Source organism: Oncorhynchus clarkii, chromosome 6, assembly GCF_045791955.1.
Source record: "Oncorhynchus clarkii lewisi isolate Uvic-CL-2024 chromosome 6, UVic_Ocla_1.0, whole genome shotgun sequence".
NCBI lineage: Eukaryota > Metazoa > Chordata > Actinopteri > Salmoniformes > Salmonidae > Oncorhynchus > Oncorhynchus clarkii.
The window spans coordinates 10,821,589-10,841,906 of NC_092152.1; the positions used below are offsets into that span (position 1 = coordinate 10,821,589).

The window sequence follows — 20,318 nt, forward strand, 5'->3', positions numbered from 1 at the left end:
ATAACCAAAAGGTCATTCCATCCTTGGACCTATATAGCAGAGTTATGACACAATGAAGCAGTAATAATAAAATGTCAGCTGAGGATTCAAACTAAAAATGTCTGAGTTTTGAGACGAAAAATGTATTCTTTTCATTATGATCAAATAAAGCTGTAGACATAACAATCTGCAGACATCCTTTGCACCTTTGACCAAACAAAAGCAGTTAGGGTAGGGGGTTGGGAAGTATGTTTGAGAGGCAGTATGTTTGAGAGGCAGTATGTTTGGCCCCTTTGAGAGGCAGTATGTGTCACGCCCTGACCTTAGAGATCCTTACTATTCTCTATGTTTGGTTGGGTCAGGGTGTGACTCGGGTGGGAAAGTCTATGTTGTCTATTTCTTTGTTTTGGGCCGTGTGTGTGTGTGTGTGTGTGTGGTTCCCAATCAGAAGCAGCTGTCTATCGTTGTCTCTGATTGGGGATCACATATAAGTTGTCATTTTCCTTTTGGGTTTTGTGGGTTCTTGTTTTCTGTTGAGTGTCTGTGCCTGACCGAACTGTTCGTGTTTGTTTTTTTGTCTTTGTTATTTTCGTTTTGGTGTCATCAATAAAAAGACGATGTACGCCTACCACTCTGCGCCTTGGTCCACTCTTCATGCTACAAACGAGAGTCGTTACAGTATGTTTGGCCGCTCTCCCACAGCACCAGCATCAACATCCTGTGTGTCAGGTTACTGGCCAGAACACTCTGTGCAGAAGTGGTGGGAAATTAATAAATTAGGAGCAGGTCTGAAATTTCCCCACTGCAACACCTGACTCAGCTCTTTGTGTGAACTGTTCTGGAAATGGGACATGCTGATCTAAGATCAGTTTTGTAGAGGTGAGCAGCATTACAGATAACGATCAGGGCCCGTGTTCATAAAGCGTCTCATAATAGGAGTGTTGATCTAGGATCGGTTTAGTCTTTTAGATCACAGTGAATAATATGACATGGACAGGGGGAACCTGATCCTAGATCAGCACTCCTACTCTGAGATGCTTAATAACTACATGCCCTGTTGGCTAATTCAATGTAGGATACAATGTAGGATACAATGTAATTCTGGTTCAGAGCAGGATACAATGTAACTTATATGGAAGAGTTAATGTGACTTACTAAATAGTCATCATATCTGAATTGCAGATTGAGCTTCTTAAAAGCCTCTTGGATCAGGTAGGTTAACAACACTCATGTTGATGACGCAAACTGAGCTACATGCAACCAAAACACTAAAAAAACTAAACAAGGGAAAAAAAAGAGAGAGAAAGATGACATGTCATTTTGTTGTCTGCATTTTAAAGCAGGATAACATCTCTCTCTGGAATAGGAGCACAGCTGTGTTTAAATGTCAATGTGAACTGGAGCTGAGAGCATGTGTTGAATTTAATTGATCTTCTTGAGATTGTAACCTCCCTAGTTTATCACTGAAACATTAGTGTCCTCTGCTGGTTGATTCTGTTACTACAACTGCATGGCTCACAGATTCTTTCCCGTAGCTCTTGTAGACAGGGATGAACTGGGACCAAAAATCAACCCTGGAATTTCTAATTTCCTCAAGGCCCCCATAATTAGCTAAATAATGATAATTTTCCGCATTAAAAAATAATACAGTAAATAATAATTGGGGTACCCACATTTAGACAGGCTAACTGTGTTAAATATGATGTAACAGAAGTGCCCTATAGCCAGTCCATCTGTGACTGTAGATGGCATTCATGACTGTTTGATAAATACTCTATCAAACAGAACTCTGATCAGTTCTGCTTGGGCTTCTGTTACACGATATTCTAATATTGGGGGTGATACTTGTTTCATTCCCAATTAAAAGGCACTGTTCATCAGAACACATTTATGGTTGGCTCTAAATGGAGTGTTTTGTGACTGACTTACTTTGCTCATAATTGTTTAAAAATCACATGAAGCCCACTAGATGATGTCATCAGTGTCTCCCTATGATGCCATTGCAATCACGTATCTTCCTCTATCTTGTTGACTACAAAACAGAAACCTGCTGTTGTCACATATGTTGACATTGCGGTGGTGATTCTGAAAAAGGATGCATTTTCCCTGCTAATGTACATGCCAAGACTTCTCTAACCTCAAGGTACTTTCCTGGTTAAATAAAGATGAAAATCAATAGAGAACGATGCCTGCTGCACTATCTGTGTTCATACTGGACGTAGAAGTGCATTGGGAATTCTTGTCTATCTTGTGCATATAGACGCGTCTTTATCAACTAACCAAGAGAGAAAACCGCTACTCTCAACGCCTACAAACTTTTCAGAATTTATTTTTCTGGGAAAGGTCATGAACAAGTATTTGTGTATATAATTGACAGAAAATAGATGTTATTTTTCAATCAAAAGGTAGAAACGTGTTTTATGTCAAATTAGTAAACGCATAAAATGTAAATGTCTTTGTAGTTAGCTTTTAATACATTATAAATCAAATATACACAAGCAAGTCCAACTGTATGCCATCTACTCTACCGGATATGATTACATTTAATTGCACAATACTCTACAATGGTGCAGAAATTAGTGGTGTTCATGGACATTGAAATCAATATCTCTTTCAAGTACAATAAGCATTCATTTCCAAAAGAATGTTGACAGTTATTTTCTAATGTAAGACTGTATATCTTAGACATAACGCCTACTACCTGATGCGTTGGAACCTGAAAAACTACTTGGCAGAATCAACACAACATTTCAATGCTTAAAGGGGAAATATGGGATTGGAAGATGCATTTTTGGACTTTTAAATTAATGATATATAGCCATTGATATAGCTTAGTTCAACTGTCTTATCTTATCAGAAGCCAAAATATAAGCATGTTTTATACCATTGTTTATAAACAAAGTAATTGTTAACAATCACTGTATAGCTTCAAAACATGGTTAAAACAACTATCAATTTCATATCGTTGATGGTCAGACTATTTCCCCAGCCCCATCCCTCAGCTGTTTATCAAAAAACTGTCAGGGGTGACCTCTTTGTTGTTGTTGAATCCCAGGTCACACCAGATTTCCCCTTTAAATGGAATGTATTCCATGTACTGATATGTCACTGTGCATATCCTTTCTTCTTTTTCAGTATGTACAGCAGCAAATTACAACACCGTTAAGCTTAAGCCAACTTCCTTTGTTTAAAAGTTTGAGTGGTAATTTGCAACTATCTTTTTAAAAAATGGCATCTTGTGGTTTTCCATTGCTTCCAATGTTGGCAGTGGTTTGCCTAAAGTTTGGTGGGCCTGACAACTGCCCGGGAAAGCTGAAGGAAAACATTAAAACAATGTTCCTGAAAGGATGCTAAAATATCAGTGTGGGGAACACAAGTCCTTTGGCTTTATGACCTCACACTGCTGGAGAGGAGCGGGGAGAGGTGTCAGGGGTCAAGGGTCAGGAGCTGCTGCAAGACAAGCCTCTAAAGCATCCTTCATGGCAGCAGGTCATATCAGACATATAGGGTCTGGTAGCCAGTTCGCCTGCCACTTTTACAGGTGATCACACACACACTGAGCATCCCGAAAAACTGAAAGAAAAGGACAAAGATATCCAGTGAAATTCAGTACAGAGTAAATTGGCTGGTACCTTTCAGGGTAGGTCCACGGGCTAACACTTTTAGTCTTTTTTCAAAGCTTTTTTTGGGCCCGGCCTCAGAGGTGGAAACACGAAAGCCTTCATCTTTAGGCCAAACACCGGCGCAAAGTCTAATAATGGAAATGAATATGATAAATCAAATGTTAAAAGTCAGAGGACAGTCAGGTACAGTACCTTGATGATGGCAAAGCCAAGGATGACCAGCATGGCATAGCTCATCACATCCTGAAGGAGCTGCTCCAGCTTAACCTCGCAACCCTGGAGCGACACACACACACACACACACACACACACACACACACACACACACACACACACACACACACACACACACACACACACACACACACACACACACACACAGGTTAGAGAGTAATGTCATTACATTTTAAATCATTGTATCAAATTTAGAAACTAGAATTTAGGGATTAACTGAATTGGTCTATACCTGAGTATTGAGCAGGTCTGGCTGGTCCAATTTGCCCGTGCACTCGGTGTTGTTCTGTTTACAACAGGAGATGGGCACAGTGTTGTTACTGCTGCTGAACCAGGGCATGGTGGTCCAGTTCATGTAAGTCTGCACTCCACAGCACTGCAACTGAATACAGAGAGAGGAAGAACACTTGTACACAGCTCCTAGCTGACAAAAGCCTAATTTACAGTATCATCACATCTCTGTGTGTGCCAGTGTGTGTTAGCACCAGATACGTTTGAAACAGAGAGACTCAACAAGTGATAACTTCCTCTTACGCCTACGACAAAGACCATCAATGGGAGAGTGGGAAATTTGTCCACAAGATGTGCCTGTATACACAGGAAGTAATCGCACAGTGAGTCTCTCAGTTTTCAAACCTAGCAAGGACCTGCTTGGTATCATACTGGTTATCAGGGGAATTCAAACTTGTCAATAAAGGAAGTGGCACTGACCTGAGACTGCAGATAATCCACAGCCCTGGATTCAGAGTTCTCCCCATCATACTTCTGGAACACATCGCTCATTGACCGCTCCAAATCACCTTTTATCTGTAAAGATATATCTATTTAAGTATTGTACCTGCAAGCATTAAATCATATCATATGATTGTAGCATATAATACATGAAATGCATGTGGTGAAAATGTTTCCAAATGTGACGTTCACTCACCCTGCCTTGGTAAATGAAGGCAAACACTAGGGCAGCGACCTCTGCTGCAAACATGGCCAGGAGGATCATCAGGAACTGGAAAGAGATGGGCAGACCAGACGGCTATCAGCAAGGAGGCCGTGAACAAGTGGTGCAGCAGAACTTATCAAACACAGAGATCCTCAGTGCCTACTGTGTGTCCCAAATGGCACCCTACCCTATGTAATGATTGCACTACTTTTGATCAGAGACCTATGAACCCTGGTCAAAAGTAGTGCACTATATAGGGGAATAGTGTGCCATTTGTATTTATGGAAGACCTGGATGGACGGATGGCTCCTTTCACCATCACCCACCAGGAACCAACACCACAATGTCTGAGGCAGGTGTTGGGTGAAATTTCCCCTAGACGCTGATCTTGGTTCAGTTTGGAAATTTCCCCACTAATTGTTAACGTTCAGATTTGTGGACGTGATTCTGATCCTAGATCTATACCTAGGGGAAACCACTTGTTGCGTCAGTGGCTCATACTCACAAAGCTCAGGCCCACTTTGGACTCTCTCAGGGTGGCACAGCAGCCCACAGTCCCGATGATGAACATCACCATTCCCACAGTGATGATGATGGCTGCAGGGATGAGTGTGTACTTATCCTCCAGGAAGTTGTCAAAGTTGTTGTAGCTCTTGATCACGTAAGAGCCTACGTAGGCAAGAGCGCCACCCGCAGCCTAGAGAGAAGAACAAAACAACAACATGAGCACTTTATACGGCTAATCAAGGCTGTGTTGCCTATTCTCCACCACTAATCAAGGCTGTGTTGCCTATTCTCCACCACTAATCAAGGCTGTGTTGCTTATTCTCCACCACTAATCAAGGCTGTGTTGCCTGTTCTCCACCACTAATCAAGGCTGTGTTGCCTGTTCTCCACCACTAATCAAGGCTGTGTTGCATATTCTCCACCACTAATCAAGGCTGTGTTACCTATTCTCCACCTCTAATAAAAGCTGTGTTGCCTATTCTCCACCACTAATCAAAGCTGTGTTGCTTATTCTCCACCCTTCTCCTGAAGTGTCCACGTGCATACTCCCTGTCATGGATTTAAAAGCATATGATTGGTGTAAACACCGGCTGGAGTTTACACCATTGTTAAACCCATATGAGAATGTGTGAAAGTGAACATTACAGGAGAAGGGTAGAGAATATGGATGCATCTAGGGTTAGGCAAACTCATACAATTACAACATTGTCCTGTGAATTGCAGCTCATACAATCAATTCCCCAGTTAAATAGAAGCAATCTAATTTCTGTAAGCAGTCTATGGACAAGACACCAATGCTTTGGTTTTGTTTACCTGGCCACTGTTCCAAATGCAAACGTTTTAGTATTTATTGAACAAAACCAATGCAAGTGGTTGCCCACGATATTAGCATAAGGAAACACATTTGTAATTTTGGTGAACCATCCCTTTAAAGTTGGTCATGCTTTTATGTCATGATGATACAAACACATGTGTGCTAATCATATGCATGGATCAGATGGTGTGCTGCTCATTGCCTAATAGTCCTTTAGAATCAAGGCTCCAGAGCACATGACCACGTTCTCTCACAATCAGGCCTCAGTCACAAGACCCACCACCCGAGTGGAATACACACACACACACCCACCACCCCATAATCCTTCCTGGAACTTGGATCTTGTGCCTCAGATATGAGAGTGCAAAAAATAAATGTGTTGTGGTGATTACTAAAACGGAAAAAGGAGAAGGAAATAGACTGTAGATTTACATTTTTCGATGGTTATTATGTTGTTGTCAATCGACCACATTATCTCCTGTATTGAACGAGTGAAAGACATGTTGACAGTTTTGCTGCCTTAAAGTGCATTGTGTATTTGTGAAAACCTCATTATGTAAGCACAAAATATCACATTTAGGGTAGGCTGTTTCCCTCCAGACTCAGATCACAATGTGTTCTAAAGGAAAAGTGAACTCACAGAAAAAGTAGAACTAGTCTAACACTACGTGACAGTGCAAGACTTGTTCAATGACAAGCTAACGGCCCACAGCAAACCAGGGCATTTAGCTCCCTCCTCATCTCCCTAAAAAAGGCTCAGCTTTAGGGCTCCATATTTTACTTCCATTCAGGTGTAATAGTTGTTAAAATACTTTGAATTTCACCAGGTTCATATCTTTATATAGGATGTTTCAGGTTTTATTTTGCATCCCTGCGTTATGGGGAATAGGGGCATACTTACGTTTTGCCCTGCATGCTTGTGCTCAAATCATTTTTATGCATTAAGAAAGGTAGCTAATGCACGCTTTTTCTGTCGTCTGCAGAAAGGTTATGACACTCTGTTCTTGAAAAATGGTGTACATTTAGTGCCAACTCATAAATGGGATGCTATTGTCAAGATTAAATTGTAATTGTGCTTTTTAAGACTAACATTTGGAATTCAACATGTGGTTGTTTACTAGCTAATGCAATGTATGTGTGAACAATGGTGAGTTCCTCGCTGATCCTTGTCCTTTGTATCGTGTGTCTACATTTTTGAGAGAGAGAGCGAGAGAGGCGAGTACTGGCAGAACATACAGTATTTGTGCTCTATGTATTTTTCTTTGGTTATCAATGTCAAATTAATTAATCTGTTTACATATAAGAAGAGGCTATAATATTCACTATTGTATGACAACAACAACAAAAATGATATGGGGACGCACTAAGAGAGAGAGGCGACTAATGGCAGAATATAGTTGTTCTCTACGAATACTGTTGTCTTTTCTTTTGGATGCAGACGAACTCTGATACATTATAACAAACAGCCTGATCTCAGAAGTCTACGTCTTCAGTCTCAACCAACTACAGAGACACAGAGAGAGAGAGAGAGAGAGAGAGAGAGAGAGAGAGAGAGAGAGACAGAGACAGAGACAGAGACAGAGACAGAGACAGAGACAGAGAGAGAGAGAGAGAGAGAGACAGAGACAGAGACAGAGACAGAGACAGAGACAGAGAGAGACACAGACAGCGACAGAGAGAGACAGAGAGAGAGAGAGAGAGAGAGAGAGAGACAGAGACAGAGAGAGACAGAGAGAGAGAGAGAGAGAGAGAGAGACAGAGAGAAAGAGAGACAGAGAGAGAGAGAGATTTGAGCGAGAGATAGTTTGAGGGGAACTACAAAGTATGTGTGGCTTTTGACCACTGATACACAAGCAGACCCGTGTGAATTTCCCCTGGTGAATACACGCAGGATTCTTACTCCTTATTGAATTAGTTCAAAGTTCACCACCTAGGAAGCTATGCACTGCTGCAGCCTAACATCTACCAGAAGACAGCCAGACAGAGAGAAAAAGGCTGCTGTCATAATGGAGAAGCATACAGTATGAGTTGCTCAACATGGCCTGGGGAACTTGTTAAGGCTACTATATGAAGTCAGAAAGGAATGGTGTCAAAGGAAGTCCCCTGAGACCCCCCCCCCCCCCCCCCCTGGTTTTTAGTGACATTATCTTTCTGACTCATCATGTAGTGGGGAAAACCTGGCATGTAGAAGTGTTCACTCAAAAAAAAGAATTAGTGCATAAAGGTTTAAGCAGGGGATAGACTGGGACCAGGTCATTTCTAAAGTACAGACACATTTTTATTTCCTTAGGCCCCCACATTGGCCCATTTTTTCCCATCAAATCTCCACACCACTAAATAATGGTCGTTCTTCATTCTGCATAAAAAATTTAAAAGATTATGCATAAAAAATGTAAAAAGATTTAGACAGGCACCTTGGCTAAAGATACCCATCTGGCATTTTCCAGAATCGCCCTGTGCAAGTCTGTCCCTGGATTAAGCCACAAATATGGTGTGGGTGGTGGTTGGTTGAGAACGTGTTGTTCTTAAACAGTAAACGGTTTCCAATGCAAGACGTGATGAATACACCCCCAGTTAGAGCAGTGGAAAGAAGTAAAACGATAAACACAGACCAAGCACTTACCCAAAATATTACACTCAGAAGCAAAAGGACTGTTTTGGATGTAATAATCCCGCAATCCATGTTGATATGGTGGTAGGGAGCCTTTCAGTTGATGATCAAATAGGATCGTGTCGCTCTCTGTTCTGATTATAATGGAGTTCATGACGGCTTTGCTTTGAGCTGCATGACTGGCTTGCTGACACATCACATGCTTGTGAAGCGCATGGCCTGGCGGTTTGGGGGGGGGGGGGGGGGGGGGTCTAAATGCCTACCCTTTGCGATTGTATTGCTCCATAGGGTCTAGAGAAGAACAATCACCCGTTTATCCAGTCGATCCGTCCCCAGTCTGAGCTGTCAGACCTGCGTCACAACAGTGAGGAAGCACACTCACGTGTTGAGATCTGTGCTGTGTTTGAAACATTTCACTTTTTCCCATTAGTCATAAACCCTATGTGCCTGGATAAATTAGATTCTGTTATATTATTATAATGATTAAAAAAATAATCATTGGCCTAGTTAACCTTCCCTATTTTGTGCAATCTAAACAGGCCATCAATCTGCGCGTAAATCATGCATGTCCAATAATTTTCTTTAGTGGTCCTTTGGCGCCTCCACACAACATAACGCATGTATATGACTGGGTGTACACTCTTATTAAAAAAAAGGTTCTGGATAGAACCAAAAAAGGGTTATATCGCTTGCTTCATAAAACGCCGACATGCATGCATCCTTCCATGAACACTATCGGTTTATAGCTCAAGATTTCGATCAGAGTCAATTTAGGTAGGAGTCAGTGACACTCAAGGTCATAAATAGGCCGAATTTATCAGGCCTACTGGTTCAAATGATATTCTGTGTATCCTAAGAATCAAGAGCAAGACCATGATTGATTCATTCTAATTCTGTCCGGTTGTAATTCGATGCCTTACAGGCTAGGGCAAAGGACCAAATATATATATACATATTTAAATAAACATTAAGCTACATTATTAAATTACATGAAACTTTCCCACCAATAATAATACGCCTAAGCTATATTGTAAAACGAAAATTAAGCAACATAAACAACTATTGAACTGAAATGAATACAGGCCTATACTTGGGGTTTTGATGGTCGTATTTCCAGTGTTTAGTTGAGTTTAAAACAGCGCAAAAAAAGACCCGCGATTTCAAAGGAAAAGCCTGCATGTGACAAGCTGAATGTGAAACTGTAATGTGTTTCTCTATCACCACCCATGCAATACTGTTAACTCCTTTTTTTGGCGTGGTTCCATTGAGCGCAAATAAGCCTTCCAGAATTAGTCCCACTACCTGCTATAGTAGGCCCAAAAAAGTTCAAAAAATAACGTATCAGTAAAATTGTACTTTAATGCACAAACAATAACAAAAATATTTTCACTCGTCAAAAACTCACACATCATGTTTATTATTTTCGAAAAATATATATTTAGATGAAGCTTCTCGTCTCAGGCTAGTCATTCGGTGTGCTTTTATGGTCATCTAAAAATGTTATTAATTATTCAGTGCAGTATCAATCGAGTATTTTTTTGTTGAAAATGTACTGGGAATATGTCTGTATAAGAGTATGGAATTACTGAAGCACATACGCAAACGTTTGTATTACATAACTTAGTCAAAATGTCGAAAAGGTCAACCTTGAAATGGTGCTCAATTACTGCCCATGAACAATTTAAGAATTTACCTGGCAAGGCTTTTGAATAATGGTGGTACTATGGTAAAAATAAAAAGTACAATTTGTGCTGATTCTTATGATATGATGATTATACAGATCTAGTGGATTTGACGAATAAAATATACACATTTCGTATGAGGAAGAAAACACAAGTCAGGTGTTGACAGGAGAATAGGCGCCTAGGGACAATGATTGAATCTACACGGTTCTCATCACATCTTCATAAATGGGCATGTCACCCATCACTCCACTCATTCCAAGACATTCATCTCTCAAGTATCTTCAGCCAATTACATCTCCATAACAGGGAACATGTCTGGGGTGATTGCAATTCCCCAGGCGACACCAGCCACGACTCCTAAAAAGAGATCCAAGCCCAAGAAGACTGGACCCACCGTATCTGACCGCATCCTGAAGGTTGTGTCAGCATCCAGTGACCGAAGTGGTGTGTCTCTTGCGGCTCTCAAAAAGTCTTTGGCAGCCAGCGGCTATGATGTTGTGAAGAACAACGCCCGACTCAAACTGGCTGTCCGGCGTTTGGTGGCCAAAGGATATCTTCTGCAGCCTAAGGGCACTGGGGCATCCGGCTCTTTCAAATTTAACAAAAACAAAGCTGTGGGTAAAAATAAAAAACCTATCAAGAATAAAGTCAAGAAGGTGGGGGCCAAGAAGGTCAGGAGAGCGTCACCCAAGAAGGCAGCGGGCGCCAATAAGTCCCCAAAGAAAACCAAAAGGAAGAGTCCCAAGAAGGCCAAAAGACCTGCTGCAGCAAAAAAGCCCAAGAGCCCCAGGAAGACCAAGCGCAGAATCGCCAAATCCACCCGGGCTAAAGCTACTCCTAAGAAATAGGCCTACTCGATCAGTTACTCGTGGAAGACCGTGGAATTTATTCTCCCTGCACAGCTTAAGAGGCCTCAAGCGCATTTGTACATCCGAAGAATCCATCTCATGAACTTTAATAAGTTTGCTTAGCAGTTTATTTTTGTCCTAACAGTGGATTTTTTTATATTTTTTACAGTGCTTACACTGTTACCTATCTTGCGCTTTTAATGAATGTGGAGATAGGGGAGGCTCATGGATATGATTGTTTAAAAAAGCAATAAATATTTTTTGAAAAAACAATTAAATTATTTAATTTAAATTGTTGAATGTTTTATTGTGGAATCATTGAATTTAACCTATATTGGCCTACTTTGAATAGTAAATGAATGATTACAGTTTGGGAGCCTGGATTCCATTGCATTACTCAATTGCGAAATTGAATAGCACCATCTAAACCAAAATAGGCTACAACAGTTGTTCAACTATGTCAGTCAGATAATTAATACGAAAATATGTAAACTGTGTTTAAAAGTTTTTAATTGCACGGAAAAGTCGTCCTACCTGATAAAACAGTTCAACTACTATTAGGCCTAGTTCATATTTACGCACGAGCTGCAACGTGTGATGGGAGTGAAGAGTTAGGCGGGTGTTACCATTCAATCATAGTTGTATTATTGTAACTAAAATAACACATTATCAATCATAAGTACCAATAATTAACTAGGCATCGTAGACCTATATGATATTATCATTAATTAGGCTGTAGGTATTTGCAGTAGGCCTATTAAAAAACTAGGCTACTGAAAACACTGAAATTACTTTAGGTTTTGTAACAACATACAAAGAAAGCAAGGTTTTATACCGTTTTGGAATACTTAAATAGTCAAAATGAACCCCAAATATTTTGGCGCCTTTCATATATTGGCATAACGTTAAATCATATTTTGCGCGCGATGCAGGCATGGCCTATTCAAAAGTTAAGAAACATTTGCAACGGTTGTGACTGAAATGGCTTGTGTGCTGCATTGAAACCAGTTCAATGTATTCAAATTAGTTGCGGGTAATTTTATTTACGTTCCCTTGGAGCGCTTGGAGAAGATGCAATGTGTAGCTTTACGCACACCATTACGCACTTCCAAGATGCGTGTTAAGCATAGGCTATGCTAATGTTTACGCGCAACAAGCCTAAAGACCACCTTTTGGGCAGAGAATATTGTGTAAACAAATGTACACGTGGAGCATGCCAGCAGCCAATCATTTAGCAGCACTGATATTGAGTAGATGATTGCAGAGTTTAACCTAATCATGTCTGACAACATTGAGTGGAATAGGGTGTGACGCGTAACATCCGTTGGTGCTGTTATCTAATAGCAAAAACAGGTTCTCTGGGTTAATGTGTGTGAACACGTGTCATCAATATAGCCTACCTCTTCACAATGTTTCACCTTTTATTGATGCCCAGCGGAGTTGACATAAGATCATTGAGAGGAACGAAATCATTATCCTCTCATATTCTATCAAATATGTTAACATCATGGCCCTGACAAAGCCGTTGATCATTGTCCTTACCTCATCGTTTCTCTCACCTCACCACCGAGTAAATAAATGAAAAGTATTGGCATATAATTCCGCAAATTGACTGAAAGCGCTACACTTATTTGTTACAAATATTTAATTGTGATTTGAGAATCGGCTAATTTAGTTATCTGGGTTTTATATTTTGATAGTTTAAATCAACGAATGGTTATGAAGACACAGGAGTTGCCAAATGGCTTTGGGGGACAACCGTAGATTGGTGACGGGCGACTCAGCGTGCAATCTGCTGAAGTTATGAAAGCGCTTCGGCGGGATTTTCATTTGGGTGGAACCTTTATGCAACCAGATAACAATATCAATGAACAAACCCTGGGTGTGACATTAACGTTTTCTGGCAAGTTGTAGGCTACAGAATTGCATTTGGCACACCCAAATGGCGCATTTTTCGTAGCGTTGAGTCAGCCTAGAACCCTCTCCCCCAAAAAGCAAAAGCAATGACAAGATCCTCCCACTGGCTGTAACGGGGAGAAAGATAAAGGCCTGGCTTGACAGGAGATTCTTAACTCTACAGAGAATGTTCTTAGGGGATCAGGAGCTTCAAATCAGTGACACCATCCTGAAGAGGGAATGCAATGTTGTGCATCCATGTGACAACAACAACAAGCAAACGAAATTAGCTTACATGATCTGCTCAAGGTTGGCACTGGTAAAAAAAATAAAAAAAATAAACTACATTACCAAAAGTATGTTGTCACATGCTCATCTAACATCTCATTCAAAAATCATGGGCATTATTCATATGGAGTTGGTCCCCCCTTTGCTGCTATAACATCCTCCACTCTTCTGGCACGAGATGTTGGAACATTGCTGCTGGGACTTGCTTCCATTTTGCCACAAGAGCATTAGTGAGGTTGAGCACTGATGTTGGGCGCCTGGGTAGTAGAACAGAATTCCAATTCATCCCAAAGGTGTTCGATGGGGTTGAGGTCAGGGCTCTATGCAGGCCAGTCAAGTTCTTCCACACCGATCTCGACAAACCATTTCTATATAGGCCTTCTTTTGTGTACGGAGTATTGTCATGTAGAAACAGGAAAGGGCCTTCCTCAAACTGTGCCACAAAGTTGGAAGCGCAGAATTGTCTAGAATGTCATTGTATACTGTAGCATTAAGATTTCCCTTCACTGGAACTAAGGAGCCTAGCCTGAATCATGAAAAACATCTCCAGACCATTATTCCTCCTCCACCAAACTTTACTGTTGGCACTATGCATTGGGGCAGGTAGCGTTCTCCTGGCATCCGCCAAACCCATATGTGAATATGAATTAACATGTTCACAAACACACCATATCCTAAAAACAGGACAGGTCAAAGTAAAATGGACAGTAGCCTTTGGAATAAAATTAGGCTACTCATGACTGTTGTCTGGGAGTTTCCCTCAGTGGGCTAAATTGTCATGATAATTAGCATTTCAAATGTGTAGGCCTATTGGTCAATTTCTGATCTGATCATGAGGAAAAATATGAACTGCACTTTCCAAGATAAGGCAATGTCTGATTAACTTCGGTAGCTGACATAGGCAGCACGTGAGTTTCACTTTGAGGGACGCTAATAATTTCCCCGACCATTTCTACCGATTTGCGTGCCAGTTATGATTTTCATATCTGCAGAACAGTTTAATTTCAATAATAATATTTCTCAAAATCATTGTCGAATGGTTTTCAAAAATGACTTAGAAGCTCAGCTTATTATTATTAGTGGTGGTCAGAAATCAGACAACGTTTCCACGTCGACAAAGAGAACGGTTAATGACTAATTAATACATGCATTAACATAAATTAATGTAACCAAATAATGGCACATGTACTACTGGTGACGTATGTAATGGAGAATTGATAAAAAATCAAAGAGCAAACAATTCACACCATGCAACATTTAATTCACACCATGGAACAATTCATTAGCAATAATTGTCAGGAGTCAGCTGAAGGTATTCTGGAGAGCGGAGTGCTTTCCGGAAAGCTGAGTGGATTCTGCAGAGGGATGTTCCTATTTCTTCGCCACCCATCCCTCCCCTTCTTCTTGTTTAAACTTTCCAAATTATACTCGAGACACTTTATCTTTACACATATTTTAGATCATTTTCACTGAAAAGCAACTCAACAATCAGCTAGGCCTATTGCCACGTGTGCTGCCCAAATTGCGGACTTCCCCTATAGGCATAGGCCGACTCGCTTGTGATTTGAAACAATCCACAGCAATATTTTAAAGAAGCTAATGATCCTCTGTGGCTAAGTCATGCTCTCTGCTCAAGTATTTTTAAGTATTTTATTTACACTTAACAAAAATGTAAACGAGACATGTTTCATGAGCTGAAATAAAACATACCAGGAATGTTGCATATGCACAAAAAGCTTATTTCTCTCAAATTTGATGCACAAATTTGTTTACATCCCTTTTAGTGAACATTTCTCATTTGCCAAGATAATCCTGACAGGTGTGGCATATCAAGAAGATGATTAAAGAGCTGGATCATTACACAGGTGCACCTTGTGCTGGGGACAATAAAAGGCCACTCTAAATGTGCTGTTTTGTCACACAACACAATGTCACAGATGTCTCAAGTTTTGAGGGAGCGTGCAATTCGCATGCTGACTGCAGGAATGTTCACCAGACCTGTTGCCAGAAAATTGAATGTTAATTTCTCAACCATAAGTTGTTTTAGAGAATTTGGCAGTATGACCAACCGGCCTTACAACCGCAGACCACGTGTATGGCGTCATGTGGCCGAGTGGTTTGCTGATGTCAACATTGTGAACAGAATGCCCTATGGTGGTGGTGGGGTTATGGTATGGGCAGGCATAAGCTACGGACAACAAACACAATTGCATTTTATCGATGGCAATTTGAATGCACAGAGATACCGTGACGAGATCCTGAGGCCCATTGTTGTGCCATTTCAACATGCCGGCATCACCTGCTGTTTCAACAAGATAATGCACGGCCTCATGTCGCAATGGTCTGTACACAATTCCTGGAAGCTGAAAATGTCCCAGTTCTTCCATGGCCTGCATACTCACCAGACATGTCACCTATTGAGCATGTTTGGGATGCTCTGGTCCGATGTGTACGACAACGTGTTCCAGTTCCCGCCAATATCCAGCAACTTCTCACAGTCATTGAAGAGGAGTGGGGACAGCATTCTACAGGCCACAATCAACAGCCTGATCGACTCTATGTGAAGAAGATGTGCAGCGTTGTATGAGGCAAATGGTGGTCACACCAGATACTGACTGCTTTTCTGATCCATGCCCCTACTTTTTTTTTAAAGGTATCTGTGACCAACATTCCAATCTGTATTCCCAGTCATGTGAATTCCATAGATAAGTTCATTTAAATTGACAGATTTGTTTTATATGAACTGTAACTCAGTAAAATCGTAGAAATTGTTGCATTTATATTTTTGTTCAGTATATTTGAGCTTGAATAGCCAAAATGTTTAGTCTTAAGTTTTTGTCAGGTATCAGGACTATAAAGCCAATTTATAGTTTTTGTCAGGTATCAGGACTATAAAGCCAATTTATAGTTTTTGTCAGGTATCAGGACTATAAAGCCAATTTCAACTGCCTGTTTAACAAAGGTAGGCTACCACATGGATAGGCATTCATCAAAGTGCATTGTGGGCCTCACACTGTATAGCCTAGGCTACTATTGTACTTTGTGGGGTTAGGAGAGAGGCAATAACTGTCCAACAATTCATTAACGGATCATTATTCAAAGATGCACCCTCCTGAACAGCCACCAGATGTCATGGTATGAACCACAACATTTTACATCCGACTGGAATTCACTGTCTCTCAGATATTCATTCAAGATAAGCATGAATACAGTTTAGAACCTCCATTCAGAATGTAAAACAAGCCCATTGCAAACTCGATACATATCAGGAAAATGGACAGCAAGCCTCTGCAGGGTTTTGCTGCCATCTATTGGACAGTATTTGGGTCATATCCTGATTCAGCCATTTAGGGTGGTGTAGTTGTCCTGATTAGTTAGGTATGTACTGTACGAGCCAACACATCGGTTTCCAAATGTAGACATCATCTTATTTGGTCAATCCTGATGATCAGATTAATATCCATTTCAGTATTAAAGAGTTGGCTGGTTTAGCATCCCAAATAAAACTGTGATCAGACTAGACTATAATTCAATAACCCATGCATATAGCAATAACACATACCGTAACTGCTAAAAAACCCTTACATTTAACAAGGCAAGTCAGTTGAGAACAAACTCTTATTTACAATGACAGTCTACCCCAGACAAAGCCAGACAACGTTATGCCAATTGTCCGCCTCCCAATCCCATCTGGATATGATGCACCAAGGCCTGATCTCCTGTTATTGAGTATGGCTCATATCACAATATGACATAATGTAAGCCTACAATTTGAAGAGAAAATCAAACAGCTAAGGAGCAATCTGCAGTCAATAACAGTAACAAAGCAGACACCCCGTCACTGTTTCGGTAAACAGCTAAGGAGCTGGAAAAAACGTAACCACTTCCATATTCACAGACAGGGATATAAATGCAAGGACCAACCATACATGACATCAATATGATAGTTTTACAACCAATGGAGTAAAACTATATTATATTATGTTTTCTGACAACAGTTGAACTAAGTTATATTGTTCAAGAATCAGTGGGTATAATTAATTAAAAAGTCCAAAATCCCCTTTAACTTTTTTATGTTTGATTTTCAGCATACATCCAGTATATTTTTTGGGATTGGGCAATGATTGATAAGACTGCATGTTGTTATCTCACCTTGTCACATATATTTTATAGTAGGCTTAATTATACATTTTTAATGGACCACTGTGAAATCCCCTATGAATCATACTGTCACGAATCCCGCCGAAGATGGTGCCTCTTCCTGTTCGGGCGGCGCTCGGCGGTCGTCGTCGCCGGCCTACTAGCTGCCACCGATCCCCTTTTCTGTTTCAGTTAGTTTTTTCTTATTAGTTTCACCTGTTACTTGTTTGTGTTTTGTTTTGGGCTATTTAAACCCGGTAGGCCCGCCTGCTGTTGTGCGGGCTTGTTTTTCCCGGTTCATGGTGTGTGGATTATTGTGGATTCCGTTTTCCCGGACAGTTTCCTCCTGTTTGTTGGACTTGGTATTTATGCGCCTGTCACGTTCTGACCATCTTTCGTGTGTGTTTTCCTTGTTTTAGTGTTGGTCAGGACGTGAGCTGGGTGGGCATTCTATGTTGGATGTCTTGTTTGTCTATTTCTATGTCTGGCCTGATATGGTTCTCAATCAGAGACAGGTGTTAGTCATTGTCTCTGATTGGGAACCATATTTAGGTAGCCTGGGTTTCACTGTGTTTGTGGGTGATTGTTCCTGTCTCTGTGTTTGCACCAGATAGGACTGTTTAGGTTTTAACATTTCATTATTTTGTAGTTTATTCATGTATAGTTTTTCCTTTTTAAACAAACATGAATCATCACAACGCTGCATTTTGGTCCGACTCTCCTTCACCTAAAGAAAACCGTTACAGCGCCCTTGTGTTTGGCATGACCATTACTCTGTTCCTGGAATAGAGATCCACGTTTTGAACTACCCTGCTCTCTGCGCCTGACTCCTCCACCCACTACTCCTAGAAGCCTTTACACATACCCGGATTACTGTTCCAAACATGCATGAAACTCATTTAACAAGATTGGTTCCTCTTTCACATCCTAGTTTCATATCTGCAAATCAAGTCTGATATGTTCTCTGCAGTGAACTTTAATATACTTAACAAAACATTGTTCCACTTTGACACAATGGTCTAGTTCATTATATTTGTGTTCATTAGGTAACCCCACTAGTTCCTGCCAAGGCAGCAGCTACTCTTCCTGGGGCCGACAAAACCAAGGCAATTGTACAATTTTAAAATCATTACTATAAATTCATTACAGAATTCACAACACACTAAGTGTGTGCCATCAGGCCCATACTCCATTACCACATATCTACAACCCAAAATCCACGTGTGTGAATGGTGCGAATGTTATTATGCTTCACAGTCCCGTGTTCCATAAAGTGTATTTGTATTTGTTTTTTAAATCTGAATCTTCTGCTTGCATCACTTACCTAATGTGGAATAGAGCTCCGTGTAGTAATGGCTCTATGTAGTACTGTGTGCCTCCCATAGTCTGTTCTGGACTGTGAAGAGACCTCTGGTGGCATGTCTTGTGGGGTATGCATGAGTGTCTGAGCTTTGTGCTAGTCGTTTAAAAAGACAGATCTGTGCTAATGTCAAAATGTCAAATAATGTGAAAAGCCGCACTGAAGTCTATCAAAACAGCCCCCACAATCTTTTTATCATCAATTTCTCTCAGCCAATCATCAGTAATTTGGAGGTCCTTTGCAGACAGATTTATTTGCCATTCCTTTTGCCTCATCCCTCTCAAAAATCAAATTTTTCAATTCCTCGTCAATCCAAGAGGATTTAAACGTTTTTACAGATAGTGTCCAAGATGGAGTAGCAGTCGGACTTGTGTTTTGTCTTGTCGCATCCTGTCCAGTGTATATATATAGTTTTCTTCGTATATATTTCATATATATTTTAATCTCACTTTCCATCTACAGACTGAATATTCTCTACGGCAACCAGCCTCACCCAATGTGGTACGGATCTGCTATTTCTATACTTTAGAACCGGAACCCCCATCAGAACCTAGCCAGATAACTAGCTACTAGCTTGTAGTCAGTTAGCCACTGCTAGCGGTCCTCACCGTTAACTCGGACATCAGCCAGCCTCAGCCCGGCCAATTCCTGCCAGTCTGCACTTGCCTAGAGCGTTCTCAGCTTTACTTTTCGTGGCTGTTATTTACCACCACAAACAGATACGGGCACTAAGACCGCACTCAGTCAGCTGTATAAGGAAATAAGCATACAGGAAACCGCTCACCCAGAGGCGGCGCTCCTAGTGGCCGGAGACTTTAATGCAGGGAAACTTAAATCAGTTCTACCTAATGTCTATCAACATGTTAAATGTGCAACCAGAGGGAAAGAAAATCTAGATCACCTGTACTCCACACACAGAGATGCGTACAAAGCTCTCCCTCGCCCTCCATTTGGTAAATCCGACCACAAGTCTATCCTCCTGATTCCTGCTTACAAGCAAAAATGAAAGCAGGAAGCACCAGTAACTCGGCCTATAAAAAAGTGGTCAGATGAAGCAGATGCTAAACTACAGGACTGTTTTGCTATCACAGACTGGAACATGTTCCGGGATTCTTCCGATGACATTGAGGAATACACCACAATAGTCACAGGCTTTGTCAATAAGCACATTGAGGACGTCGTCCCCACAGTGACTGTACGTTCATACCCCAACCAGAAGCAATGGATTACAGGCAAAATTCGCACTGAGCTAAAGGGTAGAGCTGCCGCTTTCAAGGTCTAACCCGGAAGCTTACAAGAAATCCTGCTATGCCCTGCGACGAACCATCAAACAGGCAAAGCATCAAGCATCACTAAGATCAAGCATCACTAAGATTGAATCATACTACACCGGCTC

At 40.9% G+C, this 20,318-nt stretch overlaps 2 protein-coding genes across 2 annotated transcripts in view; one reads left to right on the forward strand and one right to left on the reverse strand.

Moving 5' to 3' along the window:
- The window catches only part of LOC139412293 (uncharacterized), a 36,025-nt gene extending 27,121 nt beyond the window's left edge, over positions 1–8,904 (reverse strand). The window contains exons 1-8 of the mRNA XM_071159139.1: positions 8,718–8,904; positions 5,279–5,470; positions 4,765–4,839; positions 4,548–4,643; positions 4,069–4,218; positions 3,795–3,878; positions 3,481–3,552; positions 3,379–3,382 (exon numbers count right to left, since the gene is read on the reverse strand). Coding sequence (XP_071015240.1) covers positions 3,379–3,382; positions 3,481–3,552; positions 3,795–3,878; positions 4,069–4,218; positions 4,548–4,643; positions 4,765–4,839; positions 5,279–5,470; positions 8,718–8,777 — 733 coding nt within the window. The 5' untranslated portion in view covers positions 8,778–8,904. The remainder of the gene's footprint in view (positions 1–3,378; positions 3,383–3,480; positions 3,553–3,794; positions 3,879–4,068; positions 4,219–4,547; positions 4,644–4,764; positions 4,840–5,278; positions 5,471–8,717) is intronic.
- Positions 8,905–10,644: 1,740 nt separating this feature from the next.
- On the forward strand, positions 10,645–11,535 carry LOC139410609 (histone H1). Its single transcript, XM_071155918.1, has one exon. The coding sequence runs from the start codon at positions 10,702–10,704 to the stop codon at positions 11,236–11,238; it is 537 nt and encodes a 178-aa protein (XP_071012019.1). The 5' UTR covers positions 10,645–10,701; the 3' UTR covers positions 11,239–11,535.
- Positions 11,536–20,318: the final 8,783 nt, after the last annotated feature.

What these genes read in the sequence shown, in the direction of transcription:
- LOC139410609 (XM_071155918.1), top strand. Translation starts at nt 10,702, where the DNA reads ATGTCTGGGGTGATTGCAATTCCCCAGGCGACACCAGCCACGACTCCT.